Source organism: Osmia lignaria, chromosome 9 (assembly GCF_051020975.1).
Source record: "Osmia lignaria lignaria isolate PbOS001 chromosome 9, iyOsmLign1, whole genome shotgun sequence".
Classification (NCBI taxonomy): Eukaryota; Metazoa; Arthropoda; class Insecta; order Hymenoptera; family Megachilidae; genus Osmia; species Osmia lignaria.
The window spans coordinates 15,377,000-15,394,591 of NC_135040.1; the positions used below are offsets into that span (position 1 = coordinate 15,377,000).

The following is a 17,592-nucleotide window of genomic DNA, read 5'->3' on the forward strand; positions in this document are numbered from 1 at the left end:
ATTAATGTGTTTAACGTTTTGTGAAAAAGACAATTACATATTAAAAATATTAATTCATTCTATATGTGTAATAGCTAATGGAATATGTATTTCAATTAGAAATGGCGAATAAGGAAAAATGTAAACCATAAATGAGTAAAGTAGCAAAGAAACATAATGTTAATTCTCTTCATGAAGTGATTTATCGTTTATACGAGGCCAACGAGTGTAATAAGTGGCGCGTTCTGCAAGTAGCTAACCAATTTTGATTCATTAATAGGTCGACCCGTATGACCCAAAGTGTCGGAGACAACTAAACGAATTAATTTACTTATATGCGTTCTTAGTGCGAGTGCGCAATGTATATTGTCAAAAAAAAACAAAATTCTGTTTGTTGTCAGTTGTGATCGTTGTTATTCGTGAATTATTTATATCAGTTGTACATGGTTGTATACATAACATCATTCTGCTTCAAATAGAAAGCGATTTGGCATGAAAATTTTCTTGAAATGTGTTTTAATAGATGGAGTTTTTACTGATTCTATCGCAAGGTTGTACAAGATGAAGGTAATTTAAGTAAAACAAAGTTGTTTGAACTTTAATCATCATAATTAACATGAGTATGAACTCTCTATTTCGTATGTATGCTTTGTTTAATTCTTGTTCATTACGATATTTTCATATTATCAACGTTATCTTTGTTTTTATCATTTTTATCATATGTTAAATTATCCTTATAATTCTAGCAGTGCAACGAACTTATTATAAGAGAGAGAAAGAGAGAGAGAGAGAGAGAGAGAGAGAGAGAGAGAGTAAATCCGACAGTACATGAATTGTAATCTTTTTTCAATTGCTTACATATAAATATGTTCAATATTTGTTTATTGTAATTGATCATTCATGGATATTGAATTTGTATATATATTGCAAAATTTATTAAATACGTATGACTGAAATTCTCTTTTCTTTGTTCAATATGTTACAATAATGATACATTTATTTGTATAAAATGTACAAAGTATACAGTTCGATTAAGAAGTTCGAAATAAATTTTATTTTTTCAAATGTATGTATTTATATATACATTCGAACGTATGTACATGTACATATAAATACTTCATCAGTTAATAGGATAAAAGCAGAAATCTGTACATGGCAATTGATTTCACATAAGAACAAAAATGTAAAATTTTTCTAACAAAATTACACATAACAGGTTCAATTATATTTATTATTTATTATTTGTAGATTATTATTTAAATTTATTTATTATTGTAGTTTCCTAATTATGCTATTAGAGATATTATTAATTTAAAAAATATTTGTATTTCATTTTTGTTGTTTTTGTAATACCATATGTTCTTAAATGATGTAATTAAAATTGTTACAAAGTAATTTTATATAAAAAAGTATGAGGGCACCGATTAGTTAATGTTTTCATCATTTTCAATTGCATTTTTATGACTATAAATTCTTTAAAAGAACTGATTCAATTTATAGATGCAGTGGTTTGCCATAATGATGTGCTTATACGCGGGAGTAGCAAGTGCAAGGACAGAAGAAGACCAACAAACGTCTTCTTCAGCTGCAATCACTGGAATTTCTAGTAGTCTTTTAGAACAGTGTTTTTACCAACAATTTAGCGAATGTCCCAATGCTAAAATAACTGGATGTTCTTGCAAAAAGATTGTTCTTGTTCACAATAACCCTGAGGGAAATGCGGTACTTTGTTGTAATTTAGATGTACAAAATTTTGAGTCTGAACTTTCCTGTGCAGGTTACTATAGAATTACTTTGCTATGTTAGTATTTGATAAAATAATGTTTAAAAAGTATTTTTGCTGTTACAGGATTTCCATCAAATATATCGTATATACATATAAGAAATGCAACATTAGATATATTCAATGTAAGCGAAATCCGGTGGAGAAGATTAAAATCACTTGCAATAACCGATGGAAGGATCAATCGAGTGAAAGGACAGTTTCGAATGATGACACCGACGGTATGTTTAAATCTTTCAAATAATGCTCTTATCGAAGTAGAAAACAATTCTCTCACTCGGTTAGCTCAACTTACTACTTTGGATTTATCTTACAACAATCTTACACATTTACCAGCTTTAAATACAATGAATGGTCGTGAATTCTGGCTTGATATTTCAGGTAAATAGATTTGAAAGTAACATTTCTATTTTGATGATAATATTTTACGAATTATATTTAACAATAACATTTATATTTAGGAACAAATACACTTTGGTGTCATGATATCTATCAATATATTAATAAGACAGGAGAAAAGCAAATTAATTTTAATCGAGAAAATGAAACTGTATGTTCAGCTAGTAAGACTTGGCATTGGTTCAATACTACAGAACAAGTTCCTCTGAAACAAGTTCGATATCTAAGTTTGGTAATATTTTTGTACACATATAATATTCGGTTTTAAATAATAACTTAGTTAACACGTTAATTTGATCTTTAATGAAATGACCCCTAACAATTATTTTTTAAATGCATAGCTGCAAACAGAATGCCCTAAAGGAGATAGTTGGCAATGTCAGTGTAATTTCAGACGATTAGATATCGTTGAAGGTAAACCACCGACTTTGGCGGTGAACGTAGATTGTAGTGGAATTCAAATCACTGAATTACCTGAAAAGTTACCTCGTAATACTATAGCACTGAATGTATCATACAACAACGTACGTCGTAAATTTTACATTTTCATATATACATGTATCTTATCTTAATCGTCTGTAATTTTTAATATCAGATTAAATGAAAGTGAAAGACTAAAGTAATAATTATGTATGATTTACTGTTATAGATTACTGTATTGGATGATCTCAGTACCAATCCATGTTACGAAGACATACGAGAATTTTATGCAGATTATAATAACATATCATCTATAAATAAATTAGAAGGTTCCAAATTTTTAGATAATTATGCGTTACTTAGTTTACGATACAACAAAATTAAATCTGTAAGTAAAAAAAATTGACAGAAAATAGAACGAGAAAATCATCAAAATTATATCAATATTTTATGAACGTTTAGCTTCCAACGTACATTTTAAGTCCCAATACTCACGACAAAAGTTTCATCAGTTCCCGTTTAGTGAAACTGGGAGGCAATGAATTACACTGTGATTGTAATACAGCTAAATATTTAAAGGTGTGTGTACGTTACATGTATATGTAAAATTTATAAATGAGTATATCTAATATTTTTAAATTATAATCCAGGTATGGCTACAAACTCGCATATTAGATTCAGACGAAGTGCTGTGCGAGAATGTAAAGGAAAAAGTTATCGATTTAGAACCTTCAAAAATGTGCGTCTACCCGGGAGATTGGACAGACTATATTTATTATATCATAGCTACAGAAGTGGTCCTTTTAATAAGTCTGATAGCTAAAGTATCTTATGATTACTGGATTTTTAAAACAGCTGGATATCTTCCATGGCCAGCGAACAAAATGCCTAAATTACCCTGTGATTGGTTATGTGAGACTTAATATATTTCTTTTTATGATATGTAGATAATTTATTAAATTCATGTGGAACAAATTTTGGTAGTACTTTTATAAAACTAAGAATTTTTTAAATTTGTATATTTTATTGAATACTTACATTTTTTAAAACTGTTTTCATATTTGTAAATATTTCTACATATACATGCAAACATATCATGAAAAATTGTAATTCAATGGTTATGAATTTTATTGAAGTATTTTAATTAAATGGTAAATGCATTGCATATAGTCGAATAATGGCATTATTTTGTATATTAAAGTAGCAATTTAGTTAAATGTATATATGTACTTGGAAAACTAATAAAGTGTTTTGATAATTTTCAAAACTTCTATTCGTCTGTAAGATAGTAATACATACAAATTTACTGTATGTTCTGTGTATAATAAAAATGTGATATTTTTTACGAAGAATCATGATTTTATCACCTATATGATTACAAAATACCAAGTACAATTAGTTTTTTGTTTAATGTTAAGATTTTATTGTTCCTTACTTTATATTTTCTATTTGATAGTCTGCCATTAAGTATCTCTATTATGTTTACATCTTTTTTACAAGACACTTTTATTCATTCATCTTTTTTCCTTCATTTATTTCATTAATTTTCTTCTTTTTATCTCTCATTCGTGTTGCTTTTGATTAGAAGCGTTTCCACCAAGTTCTCTATAATATTAAAAAGAAAAAAAAATTGTGTGTTTGTTTGTCGGAAAACGATATTTTATTTATATATTACTATAAAGGGAAAACGTAATGATAATATTTCACCTCATTCTTTCTTTATTACGTATGCGTTTAAATTTTGGTATGGTAGATATTTTTTCTCTAACAAGAGCTTTATGTTCAAGCTTTCGTTTCTCTTTTTTACTATGTTTTTTCATAGCCAACATATAGTCAGGAACATTACACCCAGACTGTCGCATAACAGCAGCTATACTGAAAGAATAAATAGAAAATAGCTATTTGCTGTAATTTAATTGAGCTAGTGTTTTAATAATATTTACCTTCTCAAATTTGTAGTGTCTTGTTTAGTGAAAAATGTAATTGCTTTCCCTCGATGTCCAGCCCTACCGGTACGACCTGTATGAATTAATCGTAAAACAATATTTGACTCATATTTTTCTACCAAATTTATAAATACGTACCAATTCTATGAACATACGAAATGACAGATGGTGGAAAATCATAATTTATAACAAGATTTACACCTTTAAAATCAATGCCTCTTGCCATCAATTCCGTACATATTAAAACCCATATTTTTCCTTCTCTAAAACAACGAACAACATTGTCTCGCTAGAAAGAGAAATAAAGAAAATAGTTTTATTAAATACAATTTTATTAATAAATAAATTGTCTTCGTAAAAAAAAAACAACCTGGGACTGCGTTCTGTCGGCGTGAATAACATCAACGTTAATTCCATCGTATATAAGTTCGTTAAATAATTCTTGAGCTCTTTCTTTACTTTGGACAAAAACCAAAACAGGCGGTAATACTCCCTTTATTAAATAACAACAGAGATTCAATTAAATTAAATAAAGATACTGAAATAAAAACTTAATGAACTTATATGTACATGTTAATACCTTTTGAATGATATTTCGAAGTGCTACAAGTTTTCCCCTTTCTGCCCCAACGAATAAAAGTTCTTGTTCTACTAAATCAGTTGCAGCATTTCTATGATAAATGTAAATGTCAGTAAGTTTAAATAAATAATATGCCATTTTTTATAGTAATGTATCATAAAAAGGAAGAAAATAAACCTGTGACCGACGGTAACTGTTGCAAGACCTTTCAAGTTATGGCGACACCATTTAGTTACTATAGGAGTATTGGTTGCACTAAACATTGCCCTACATAATTTTTCATTCGTACATGCTTTTGAAATTATTTCTAACTGATCTCTGAAGCATCGTGTTCCATCTTCGAAAAGTTTGTCTGCTTCGTCCACAATTAGCCATTCAACACTACAGAGATATGATTAAATTTTAAATATTTCTTATACTTTATACTTATATATGAAAAACATAATTTATACATTATTTACGTATAAATAACAAATAAATTCAAAAATATATAAAAATATAAATTTCAATTACTTCTTGAAAGAAATAGCTGGTGGATCTTGATTTAAAAGGAATATTATTCTTCTTGGTGTAGTAATTAATATATCTGCAATGAATAAAATTATAACAATATTCAAGAATTTTATCATTATATCAAGACTATTGTATATTTTACACCTACCAAATTTTTGTGAACTTTTGGGACCATATTTATGTAGCGCTTGATTTACTTTGCTTATAATATGAATTCTAAGGTTATAACCTTCGCTAAGACGCAAACATTCTCTGTATGTTTGTTTTGCCAATTCTCTTGTTGGACATAAAATAACAGCTCTAAATCCCTTCTTCTGTGGCCCACCTAAGCAATGAATTATGGGTAACAAAAATGCAGCTGTTTTTCCAGATCCAGTTGGAGCACAAGCTAGTACCTGTCTATTCTGTTTTAATTTGAACCATGAGAAGTCAATGAACTTTTGTTCTTTATACAAATTTCTATCTTAATAAAAAATTATTTTACCTGTAACATAATAGGTATAGCTTGCATCTGAATCGGTGTTGGATGCACATAACCACAATTTATAACATTGTTTAATAATTGTTCAGACACACCATAACATGTTGATAGTTTGATAAATTCTGAAATAGGTTCAGGTATGCGGCTACCTGTAATGCTTATGCGATGCTGATTTCGGAACTGATTAATCTAAAATAAATGCAGTTATTTAGAACAACATTATCTTATTTACAGTAATTAAATGTTTGATACCTTTTCCTGTTTTAATTTTAATCCTTTCTCTTCTGTTATAGATATTTTAAGTTTCTTAGATTTAATTTTATTTCCATTCTTAGGAACAGATATTCCATTTAGTAATATTAATTCATCATTGTTTTCTCTATCTTCTTCAATTTCATCATGCTTTCTTTTCATGGACATCATTGAACAGTTTATATCATTGAATGTTGTAATACTTTTCCTTTCATTCTTAGGTATACTTTCAAGCTGTTTTTTAAGGAGCTGTTAAAAATAACATATCTGTTAAAACATGATTAAAAGATGGTTATATTTACAACTATAACATTATTGGTAAGTACCTGAAATCTTTCTGCATCAGTTTGAAAACGTTTCTTGTCAAACTTTACACCAGTAGAGAGCTTTCGAAAAAGTTCATATGCATCCATTTCTTTTTCTTTTTCTTTTAATTTATGTAACAATAAGTTTCTTTGTAAATTAATAAATTTATAGTAAACAACATAACCTCTCTTCTTGTAATAACCAGATCTGAATTTCTTTGTATGGATTTAAATACATACATATATACACATCTATACTTTCGCCACTAACACACGTACTTACTTACATACATATTACTAACATTGATACACATGTAAAACATGTTGACGGTATATAAAATAACGACTCCACTTGATAAATCGCAGAGAATAGAGATTATACTTATCATTAAGGTAAATAGTAACCTATATAAATATATATTTAATGCTGAAAATTCATATTAAACTTTTACTTTACTTAAATTTTATATATACATACATATTATATTAATTTGTTATAAATCATAAAATAAAAGTAAGTATATAATGATTAATACTTTACAGGCATCATTAAATAAATCAAGTTTTAAATATTAGAGTATTAAAAAAATATAAAGATAAATATAAAGATGTATAAAGTTGTAAAAATTGTATGCTTTAACAGATCTCCTAATTACTTATACTTTGTACCATTGTTATACATATTTTTATGTAAAAAACACACAGACATACATATATATATACATACTTGTGCTTATAAAATTTAATTTATCTCACTGCTTTATTCAATTCTTTTTCAGATTACTGCATAATATTATCATTTAATTATTTTATTAATATTTTTGGAAAAACAAACGGTATGTTTGGTAATATTTTTTCCGATTGGTGTGCAAAGAAATATTTTATCTTTTATCCACCTTAAACAGGAATCATTGTTAGAACAAATAAATCTTTTTATAATATCTATCATCTCCAAGTATACATTTAATATCATTTTTTAACAGATCTGTTTAAAGAGTTAAAAACATGGAAGAACATTCATATGTATCATGTATCAAAATTAATGGAATTCCTATTTTACCACCTATGGTATGAATATTAATATATCCATATTCTCAATATATAATGTTCATTTTATTATAAAATATCATCATTTTCAGATAACTAAAGATATCAGACAGGAAATGTCTAACTATAAAGAGAGTGCAATAAATATAGAAAAGAAGTTAGCAGTTTTACGTGCTGCCAAAAAATCTAATAATTATGATATTTATAAAGAAAACGTTAGGAACAAATCTAAAGATGTGCAGCTCAGAAAAAAAAATTATAGATTTAAAGAAGACTTAGTTCCTGTTGAATCCAGGAATGGTAATTTTAATGAAACCGATGTTCCAGTAGAAATCTCTGAAAATTTACAGTACAGTAAACGATTAGATACTAAATATAAGTTAGAGAATCAAACAAATCTAACTTCTAATACCATGTTAAGATCAGAATTGGTATCAGTTACTAACAGCACGGATCATTATTTAAATGAAACAGTTTCTAAAAAGCCTGAAGTTGAAGTAGTATCAAACGCTTGGAAACCACAAGTGCCTAAAACTTTAAATATTATACCATTGACTCTGAGTGACTCTAACTGTAGGAGGAACGAAGAATACCAAGAAAGTGGATCGGACAATACGGAAGATACTCCTAAATTAGTGCGTCAAGGTTCTTATGTGTTAGACGCTCCAAGCCCCATATTACTAGCGCATATGCAAATGAAATTGGCCAGTCCGACTTGTACTCCTTGTTCAGAATATATGCCAACGTCGTATGCAAATACGGTATGCCGAAAGGAGTGGAAGATTGCACAAGGTAAAATTGAATGGGAGCATGAGGCTAAAAACAAGGAACCTTTTCCTGCAGCATCTTTGACGGGTTTATCGACGCAAACAAGAAGCACCTCTTGTAATAGAGGCCGTGCAATGCGTAAATCAGTTTCATTACAAGCAAAGCCTAAATCCTTGTCTGCATCTACTTACTCATCTGCAAGATCCGTTGATTGTATTCAAACAATGTTAGCACAAGAACATATGAACAGAAGTAATATAGAAATTAATTATGATAAAAAATACAATGTAAATAGTAGCAACGAAAAAATGCCTAAATTTCAAAGATGGAAACGATGCAATAATTTTTCCACCTTTAATTCAACGTATAGATTCGGCGGTTCCTTGGAAAATCTAGATAATTCCAGTGGATTTTCTAAATTCACAGAAGGTCAATATAATAATATTTCTACAAAAAACAATTTAACAATCGACCCTGCCTTCCAATTGAAGTCTTCCACTGCATCCGATAAACTTTTGACGGTATATAAGAAGGTACAAGTAATGCATAAAAAACAAATGGCTGAACTGATGTCTCGTCAACAGAAAGAACAAACATTACTTCAACAAGAATTTGAAAAACAACAATTTCTTTTACTAACTGAGATTAGAAAATCATTTCCAGAACTTTCTGTTTCATTACTCTCTGAAAATATTTTATCTCCTGCTTTTAATCAGAGTGAAAATAACAATGAAAAGTTCTTTGAACACATTGATAATAATATGAAAAGTACTAAAATTTTAGAAAGTAATTTGCAACAAGAAAATAGAGTAGAACATTTACAGGATGATAGTACGAAAATGGTTCAATGTCCGGTAGACTATATTTATTCTGAAATAAATCACTGTACAGAATCTTGTACTGTTAAAGATTCACGCTCGACTGAACCATTAATAACAAAACCGTCATATAAAATTGATAATTTTACATCAGAAAAAAAAGAATCAGAGATTCATACACATAATGCAAAAAGCTATGAGAATGAATTAACCAAAGAAATGAACAGCTCTAAACGTTCTAATGTTAGTCGAGAATTATTTCCTTTAGATAGTAAAACTATCCATGTTCCAATTATTGAAAGGACAATGTATGGAACTAAACATGTAAGAAATCAATATTTTTAATTTCTATTTTCAAATGATAACGAAGATCTTAAAAGTATTTTTATAACACAGATAGAGGCAGTAAATATAATCAATGCATACGCAAGGGGCTATTTGGTGCGTAGAATGATGCGAACAGAGCGTGTGATTGCTTTAAAAAATACATATAAAGAAGCTTTACATTGTATGCTTAAACTTCATGTTGATGCACCTCTTAATCGATCAGAATTTAATTTTTTGCAACGTCTTCAATTGCAGGTAATGTTTTAACAGAAAAAGTATTATACTTCCTTTTACATATTAAAGTTACCATGTTTTGTGTTAGTCATGTATGCTTTTAACTATAAAATCATAATTTAATAGTTTTTCAAAATATAGATAAATAAACAAATGTTATTTTGATTGTAAGAATTTTTAAAAGAAACATATTGATAAGAATGTTGTAATTTCTAAAAGTGTGATGCAGCTTCTATGAATATAGTGGAGTTATTTGCCCAAAGTCCTGTGAAAAGAATGCAAATAATAGCGCAAGATCGTGAAATCAAGCAGTTTCGCATAGAGCGTCCAACATCTGCAAGATCATATTCATTTGCAACTCAGCGAACCTTAGCCAGGAAAAAATTGAAGGAGTATGATTCTGCATAGTACAATTTACTTTGTCTCCTATAGAAAATTTATAAATTTTTAAAATGTAGAATGTCATTAAAACAAAATAAATTACTTTAGTAATTATACTTTGCATGCTGAATATTAATACAGTTTTGTGTTTATAGAAAAATGAAATTACCACATAAATGTATTCATAATATGCATTATTATCATCTTTATATTTTGACTGTTATTTACGTGTTACTTATACTTTATTTTTTCATTCTCAGGATGGAAGAGTATCAACCTGCTTCATTTGTTCGTACATGTTTATCTACTAGATCTAGATGTCAAACTTGGACTTCCGATGTTAAAGAAAGACTTATCTCTCCAAACATTTTATGTAAGTTACATTTTTTAACTCGACCTTTAAATCTTATCACTTGTTATAAATACATACATAATTAATTTAGACAATTTGTAAATTTCAGATCATAGTATTAAAAGAAGTACTAGCGCTGGGACTGTACGAAAACCATGGCGATAAAAATTATAATAGTGCCTTTTATTATTAATTTTGTTACAATGAATATGTGCGTAAAAATTATAAAATGTGAACAAATTCACTTTGTGCCTGAATTTTTAAATAAATTTGTTTTATATAAAATAATTTTGTTCACTTGTATGTATGGATTATTCATATTACGAATATTTGTTATTATGAAAATAATTCATCTTTAGTTAGAAAAACAAAAGTTAGACAATTGCATAGTGAATATAGTGATCCTGAAGTCCTGAAGAACGTCACATTTGATACCATTTGTGGTGAATATATGTATACGTATACGCGCATATTTACTTATGCGCACGCGTAATAAACACACGCATACACGCGCGCCCCGTCCATACACGCCCCGTGAAAGAAACGAAAACGAAGAAGTAGTGTATAGTAATCGTAAGAAAACTTTAATTTATTTTCTAATATCTTTTACATTGATTATTAAAGCTTGACAATATATTTTTAGATCAATTATGCTTTTAACAACTGTAATTGAGTTTTAACAAGAGAACCATGTGTGACAACGTGAACAACAATCCATTTGCTGGGTTGTTTTCAACCATTAATGATGCCGTGTCATTTTCATCCCAGAATCAGACGATTATCAACGAAAGTAACAGAGTTAATTACATTGCGCAACTTGAGGATAAAAATGTTGACAACACTAAGGAAATAACAAATTTTCAAGATTCCAAAGATTTCAGAAACGATAGCCAAGTTAATCGTCTTCTCGGTGATATATTTGGAATAACATTACATATAATAAAATCGAATGAAGAACAAAAACGTAAATTAGTTTTTGTTAATGTTGATTCAATCGAACAAGCAGTTTTTGAGCGATTAATGCTGTCCGACCTTGAATCTAAATTAGTACCTGTTGGAAATTCCCAAGATACTGTAAATGATTCTCACACACTAGAAAAACTAGTAATGTATTATTTATTTGAAAGCTATTGTCGATTACAGCGATATCAAAATAAAATAGAATGTTCCGATATTATTCAGAAAATACGTCAGGTTATTTTACAAAATGCAGCTGTTGCACTGCAAGAACCAAAATTGTTCGAGGAACAAGAGGTAAATAAATTATTCATCGTCGCTTTTACCATTGTGAAAGCATTAAATTTAAAAGAGCATTATTTAATTGTGTGTTTTACAGATTCACAATCAGTTTATCGCGTTATGCATGGATGAAACAAGGCCAAAATTAGAACTGATGTCATTTACAAACGGTATCGTGTCCGAACTGCAAGCAGAAAATGAAAAGAATGCTTCAGATGCGATCGTTGCATCTTTTACTCCTATTCTTGATATAATTTTTAAAGAAGCAGCACAGAGCAACCTTGTTTTTTTCCGCCAGTACTGGTTTACCATATTAAATCTCTTTTCTGCGATAGAACCTCTAGCAAAATTAGTTATCGAGCATAGTACACCTAAAAGCAATCAAGGCAGAGCTTATGCAGACACGTTATTGGGTTCGCTTCTTAGTTTGAGTTGTTTACCAAAAGCAATAGGGGAACCATTTTACTTTTTTGATAAACCATTGCAACAGGTAAGTAATATGTATGTATATGAATATAAAAAACAATTAAATTACCAAGTTATACCAATTATTGAGACAAAATATGATATTTGTGCTTTTCATTATAGTCTTCAACTACCGTCGAGGGTAACATTTGGACTGCTTTGGATGCACTGAACGAATCCTTACAAAAAGTTTTTCATTTATTGTTAAAGTGCTCAATCGAAGTCCGGCATTTAACTTTACAATGGATAGGCGATTGTCTTCATTCGAATGCAAATAGAGGAAAACTTTGGAATGCCCAAAATGATGTGGTTTTTAGTACAATGTTGTGTGTCTCTGATGGTTTTATGTTAAATTTAGGAAACGTGTTATTACGACTTTGTCAACCATTCTGTATTAAACAAAACGAATTCAAAGTGCCTAAAATTGATCCAACATACTGTGCAGCAGAGGTCAGTTAATTTGTAATAAAAAAACGTGGGTGAATAAGCGTTATACGTTAAATTTTTTGGAAAGCTAAGTATTTTATAGAAATTAACTTTCTAGGTGAACAATGAAAATGAATGTGCAGATCAGGTTATACATTTGAAAGGAATGTCTTCAGAAACTTGTTTGATACCAACATCAGAAAGTGGTGCTAAACCAGTCGCAAAAACTTTCGGTTTCATTACCGAATGTTTTTTTTTAACTCATAGAGCTCTCGATCTTGGTTATAGAGTAGTATTGGACAAATTTTTAAGGTTTGTGATTCCAGCAGAAATATATTCATTTTGTAAATGAATAAAAATTTATATTGAAATAGTGATTGACTTTTGAAAATTTTAGAACAAATCAAAGTTTGGTTAGAATACAAAGAGTATATCAGGATGCTCAGAGTGGCGGCAGGTCAGAGGTATTAGAAACGATAACAGAGCGCATGGAAGAGGAAATGACCAAGTATGCTTTTCTTACTCTTATCAACTAGAAAGAAATTGTTGATCGCGGTAGATGTTTTGTCGAATAACTCATCTTATAAATTTTAGGTATTTATCTCTAAGAGCAAGTCTTTTGGTGCCCGAGATGCTAAAACTTTTGGCCAAGTTCCATGCGACAACAGCATTCTGGTTGGTGCAAGTGTACTTGGACGATGTAAGAATCGGAGAAACTGAACCGAGCGATTACATTCCAAAGGAATGTAAAGTAGTAACATTTCCTTTACCAGAAACTGTCCCAGACACGTTAAGGTAATTTTTTTAAAGGCTCTCCTCTTTTCCTTGTATTAATAATTTCAACTGGTATTTATATTTCCTATAGATGCATTCCTGAATTTGTGGTTGAAAATACTATTAGATTTTTATATATTTTGTGCCGTCTAAATCCAAATGTTTTCGAAGAACAAGGTCCTTCCTTTTTAACACCAATATTGACAGAGGTGAGCTACTATACATATACGGTGAAAACGTAAAATAATTGAGCCTAATTATGTTAGATTATAGTATTAATGGAGTCTCAACAACGTTTATACAACCCTCATTTACGCGCTCGTTTGGCCGAGGGTTTAGAAGCGCTTCTACCTACGACTGATGAAACGATGAAACCCATAACACCGAGTTTGGGAAAATTTCATAGAGAACAATTATTTATTACGCATCCATATAGGCAACATGTACGTAGTAAATAATCGGTCTTCTGGATTCGTAAAATGTTCTATGATTTACAATATGTACATATATGTATGTATGTATGTATGTATGACGGTTTACTTTATAATTTAGATCGTTTCGAATTTACTTAAAGTGTTTGTAAGCATCGAAATGACCGGACAAAGTGTACAATTCGAACAAAAATTCAATTATCGACGACCAATGTATGTTGTTATGGAATATTTGTGGAAACTACCAGAACATCGAAATAACTTTATGTAAGTAGTAGTAATAAAAAAATAGAGTAAAAATGACATATTAATGCTTACCCAGGATTAATTACTTTAGTTATTTATATTGTACTTTGAATATTTTTTTTTTTACAGTAGCTTAGCTGAAGAAGCGGAAGCCAATATGGAAGCAGCTCAACCTCCATTATTTTTGCGTTTTATAAACCTTTTGATGAACGATGCAGTGTTCTTGTTAGACGAGGCACTTTCAAGTATGGCTCAATTGAGGCAGTTAATTCAAGCAAGGTATTTATTCGTACAGTTTGAATTTTTACTTAACTTAATCGGCTACGAAAAATTTCTCTTCCCGTTAAACTGGACGCTCTGTATAATATGAGATTAATTCGAAGGGAAAGTGGAGAGTGGAATAAGTTACCACAACACGAACGTGACCAACAGGCTCATTATCTTTTACATCTTGGAATGACTGCTCGATTTAACAACATATTAGGTAGAAAAACTATATATACGTTAAAAATGTTAACTACAGAGATAAAATCGATCTTTTGTCATCCGACTATGGTAGATCGTATTGCTTCGATGCTTAATTATTTACTACTTCAATTGGTTGGACCAAATAAAAAAAATCTAAAGGTAGAAATTACGGTGAACTGTTAGCGTTATAACAATTTCAAGCAAATATAAACGTAGAATGCTGTACTATATATTGTGAATTAACTTTAGGTGAATGGTCAGAAAGAATATGCATTTAATCCTGCAAATTTGGTACTAAATATATGTGAAATTTATATAAATTTGAGTCAAAATAAATCTTTTACACTGGCTGTTTCACAAGATGGTCGATCATACAGTCCTGAACTATTTAAATTAGCCGACAAAGTTCTGGGTAAGCATTTAACATATACGCATTTATTATTATTATTATTTGTGTAATTAATAACGTTTTAGTTCATATCGGTGGCGTGGGAATGTTGGGAGATTTGGATCAGTTTGCAAATAATGTAGAGGCAGCTGCAAATGATAAAAAAGAAGAAGATGAAATTTTAATTGATGCTCCTGACGAATTTCTTGACCCAATTATGTCGACTTTAATGATCGATCCTGTCATTCTTCCATCGTCAGGAATAACTATCGATCGTCAAACTATAGCGAGGTCGGTATATCTTGTTATTGTAATTGCGAAAAGATAAATAACGCATATCCGATTAATGTTTCCATCGATATTTTTCAGGCATCTACTTAGCGATCAAACAGATCCGTTCAATCGTTCTCCCTTAACTATGGATATGGTGAAATCTAACATTGAACTTCAGCGTAGAGTTCAAGAATGGATACAGGAAAAAAAGCAAGAAAAGGCAAGAAGTCGTCATTGATCGTCGAAGAGTTGACGAATTCGGTTGGTGAAAATTGTAACTTGCAAAATGCATATCTTCAGGTTTAGTATGGAATGTAGCAATAAGATTAAGTTGTCTACTTTCAGATGATACGAAGAACAAAGTACTACATATAATCTATGGCAGACTCGATGTTTTATGTTGATTTGTTGAAATTTTGTTGTTTCCTAATATGTATACAGAGGTACATACATATTTTTGTACAAAAATTCTCATAGGGTATGTACAGATACCGATTTTGTGCTATAATTATTACCATTCAACACAGATTTTGACATTGCATTTTATGCAAATGTCTTATACATAATAGTCTGTGTAAGAATGTAAGGAAAGAGCTAAACATTGCTGTTACTGTATGATAAGTGTATAAAGTACTTGTTATAAAGTTTCTTATATTTAATTTGAGAAAGGTGAATGTTACAAGTGGATACGAAATAAAATTAATTCGAAGACTTGGAAGGGTGCGTAGATTGAAATTTGATAGACTATTAATGTTTAAGGCGAAATTTTGAATAGGAAAAGCATTAGTAAAGATTTCGACAACTTTGATACGCTGTGTTATTGTTAAGACATTTTTATCGATTATCGTTAAGATTTTCCTATTGCAAAATTTTATTTAAGGTGAAAAAACAAAAAAAGTCATACTGTTTGCGTTTCCAAAATATTTACAAGTTCATCGAAATTGGTAATAAACCAAGAAGATTTCGACTTGACACTCTCTCTAATTACATTTCCTCCATATCCTATAAGAAAAGCCAATAGATAGTACCAATAGATAAAGTAAATTAAGTAAATGAGACTAAAACGATATGTACCTATAAATAAATCTACTATCGGAGTAGTTTCTAAATCTGTTGCTCCATCTCCAATATGTACAATAGTTTGAAATCCCTTTCCCTCTTTAAGATATCGAATTACTTTTGCTTTTCCACCATTTTCCGCTGTGGGTTGATCTTCGTCAAATCCTGCATACTCTCCTATAAATAAGTTAAGATAAAATTTTCGATATAACGCATTAAGTTGATCGTGCATTAGCGTGAATAAATAACCTGTAAAATAAAATTTAAGCCTGTTTGCAAAAATATTCTCTAACGGGATATTAAGCGACGAGGCAACTGGTGCGATTAAACAATGAAATCCACCAGATACCAAAAACACTTGCTTTTTATGAATTTGTAGTGCCGTTATCAGAGTTCTGAAATTTGTATAAAAGAAAAAAACTTTAAAAAAGGAAACAATACAAGATATGCTATAGCGACTTGATATCAATTGAAACTACATATTTCCTACTTGATCCCAGGCGAAAGTTTCAACGGATGCGACGCTAAAAACCGGTTGATTTGCATCAAATTTGGTTTTATGATATTCAGCCTTTCCACCAAAGATTGTCGAAACGTTACGTTTCCTTGCATCGCTTGATTCGTTCTAAAATTATTTTTAATTACTGATCATTCGTATCAAAGTGATTATTATTCGTATCCAATCAAAGTTAATTAGAAAACGTTTTTTTTTTCTTTTTTTTTTTTTTAATGAAGAAAGAAAAAAAGAAGGAAAATAAAACTTACAACGCAGCAACCTCTTTTTCTTTACCACAAAATTTCGCGAGTTCATCGATACCTTCTTCTTGTATTACGGTGGAATCAACGTCGAAGGTGACAGCATTCGCGCTCCTCCATATCGATTTCATTTCTTCCGAATGTGCCATCTATCTGTTTAGGTATCTATTTCGTACGGAGCAACAGGTGTTAGTTTTTCTCTTAAGAACGATTAGCTAACCGAATAGGTGTTGCTCAATTAGCTTAGTTTAATCTCTGATAGGAAAGTTTTGTACGTATACGTGTACGTGTACGTGTACGTATGTAAGTATACTTACAATGATTACAGACTACAGTGTCCAAAGACACTGGACCACACTGGACATGAACATGTCTTTATTTTCGAGATATCTTGAATTTTTGCCTCGAGAACGAGCGCCATTTCCTCTATTCTAGTATAAAAATGTGAAACATTTCTCAGCCCGTTATTAAAATAATCGTCT

At 29.9% G+C, this 17,592-nt stretch overlaps 5 protein-coding genes across 15 annotated transcripts; 3 read left to right on the forward strand and 2 right to left on the reverse strand.

Moving 5' to 3' along the window:
* The first annotated feature begins 81 nt into the window (after positions 1-81).
* hfw (leucine-rich repeat domain-containing protein hfw) lies at positions 82-3,504 on the forward strand. Of its 4 annotated transcripts, none has more exons than XM_034319178.2 (8): positions 82-546; positions 1,480-1,756; positions 1,829-2,143; positions 2,224-2,393; positions 2,503-2,685; positions 2,811-2,969; positions 3,044-3,160; positions 3,232-3,504. In XM_034319178.2, exons 1-8 carry the CDS (start codon positions 472-474, stop codon positions 3,502-3,504), a joined length of 1,569 nt encoding a protein of 522 aa, XP_034175069.1. In that variant the 5' UTR covers positions 82-471. The 4 variants fall into 4 exon arrangements, with proteins under 4 accessions (XP_034175069.1, XP_034175079.1, XP_034175089.1 ...); XM_034319188.2 differs by lacking the exon at positions 82-546 and adding an exon at positions 974-1,045; XM_034319198.2 differs by lacking the exon at positions 82-546 and adding an exon at positions 1,068-1,195.
* ais (DExD-box helicase 52) lies at positions 1,864-6,910 on the reverse strand. The gene is made up of 12 exons (XM_034319102.2): positions 6,680-6,910; positions 6,354-6,602; positions 6,105-6,290; positions 5,769-6,024; positions 5,621-5,693; positions 5,285-5,488; positions 5,108-5,198; positions 4,898-5,020; positions 4,666-4,816; positions 4,525-4,600; positions 4,289-4,456; positions 1,864-4,186 (listed from the first exon to the last, which is right to left on the reverse strand). Exons 1-12 carry the CDS (start codon positions 6,764-6,766, stop codon positions 4,144-4,146), a joined length of 1,707 nt encoding a protein of 568 aa, XP_034174993.1. The 5' UTR covers positions 6,767-6,910; the 3' UTR covers positions 1,864-4,143.
* Positions 6,540-10,837, forward strand: LOC117601788 (uncharacterized). 5 transcript variants are annotated; one of them, XM_076690083.1, is made up of 8 exons: positions 6,958-7,051; positions 7,438-7,494; positions 7,642-7,726; positions 7,798-9,615; positions 9,688-9,873; positions 10,072-10,244; positions 10,494-10,606; positions 10,695-10,837. In XM_076690083.1, exons 3-8 carry the CDS (start codon positions 7,664-7,666, stop codon positions 10,748-10,750), a joined length of 2,409 nt encoding a protein of 802 aa, XP_076546198.1. In that variant the 5' UTR covers positions 6,958-7,051; positions 7,438-7,494; positions 7,642-7,663; the 3' UTR covers positions 10,751-10,837. The 5 variants fall into 5 exon arrangements, with proteins under 5 accessions (XP_034174884.2, XP_034174870.2, XP_076546198.1 ...); XM_034318993.2 differs by lacking the exons at positions 6,958-7,051; positions 7,438-7,494 and adding an exon at positions 6,540-6,671; XM_034318979.2 differs by lacking the exon at positions 7,438-7,494 and having other exon boundaries at positions 6,955-7,051.
* Positions 9,224-17,586, reverse strand: aay (phosphoserine phosphatase). Of its 3 annotated transcripts, XR_013062728.1 has the most exons (7): positions 17,428-17,586; positions 17,120-17,275; positions 16,845-16,979; positions 16,604-16,749; positions 16,370-16,531; positions 10,403-16,297; positions 9,224-10,278 (listed from the first exon to the last, which is right to left on the reverse strand). XR_013062728.1 is itself a non-coding variant. In XM_034319407.2 (6 exons), the coding sequence occupies exons 2-6, from the start codon at positions 17,257-17,259 to the stop codon at positions 16,194-16,196; spliced, it is 687 nt and encodes a 228-aa protein (XP_034175298.1). In that variant the 5' UTR covers positions 17,260-17,275; positions 17,428-17,586; the 3' UTR covers positions 9,224-16,193. The 3 variants fall into 3 exon arrangements, 2 of the variants coding, with proteins under 2 accessions (XP_034175298.1, XP_034175307.1); XM_034319407.2 differs by having other exon boundaries at positions 9,224-16,297; XM_034319416.2 differs by lacking the exon at positions 17,428-17,586 and having other exon boundaries at positions 9,224-16,297; positions 17,120-17,402.
* Positions 11,276-16,538, forward strand: Ube4A (Ubiquitination factor E4A). Of its 2 annotated transcripts, XM_034318903.2 has the most exons (16): positions 11,276-11,839; positions 11,922-12,314; positions 12,413-12,739; positions 12,834-13,027; positions 13,113-13,223; positions 13,310-13,510; positions 13,581-13,698; positions 13,756-13,932; positions 14,042-14,187; positions 14,296-14,445; positions 14,550-14,650; positions 14,726-14,793; positions 14,884-15,046; positions 15,109-15,313; positions 15,392-15,556; positions 15,641-16,538. In XM_034318903.2, the coding sequence occupies exons 1-15, from the start codon at positions 11,276-11,278 to the stop codon at positions 15,531-15,533; spliced, it is 3,060 nt and encodes a 1,019-aa protein (XP_034174794.1). In that variant the 3' UTR covers positions 15,534-15,556; positions 15,641-16,538. The 2 variants fall into 2 exon arrangements, with proteins under 2 accessions (XP_034174794.1, XP_034174785.1); XM_034318894.2 differs by having other exon boundaries at positions 14,550-14,793.
* Positions 17,587-17,592: the final 6 nt, after the last annotated feature.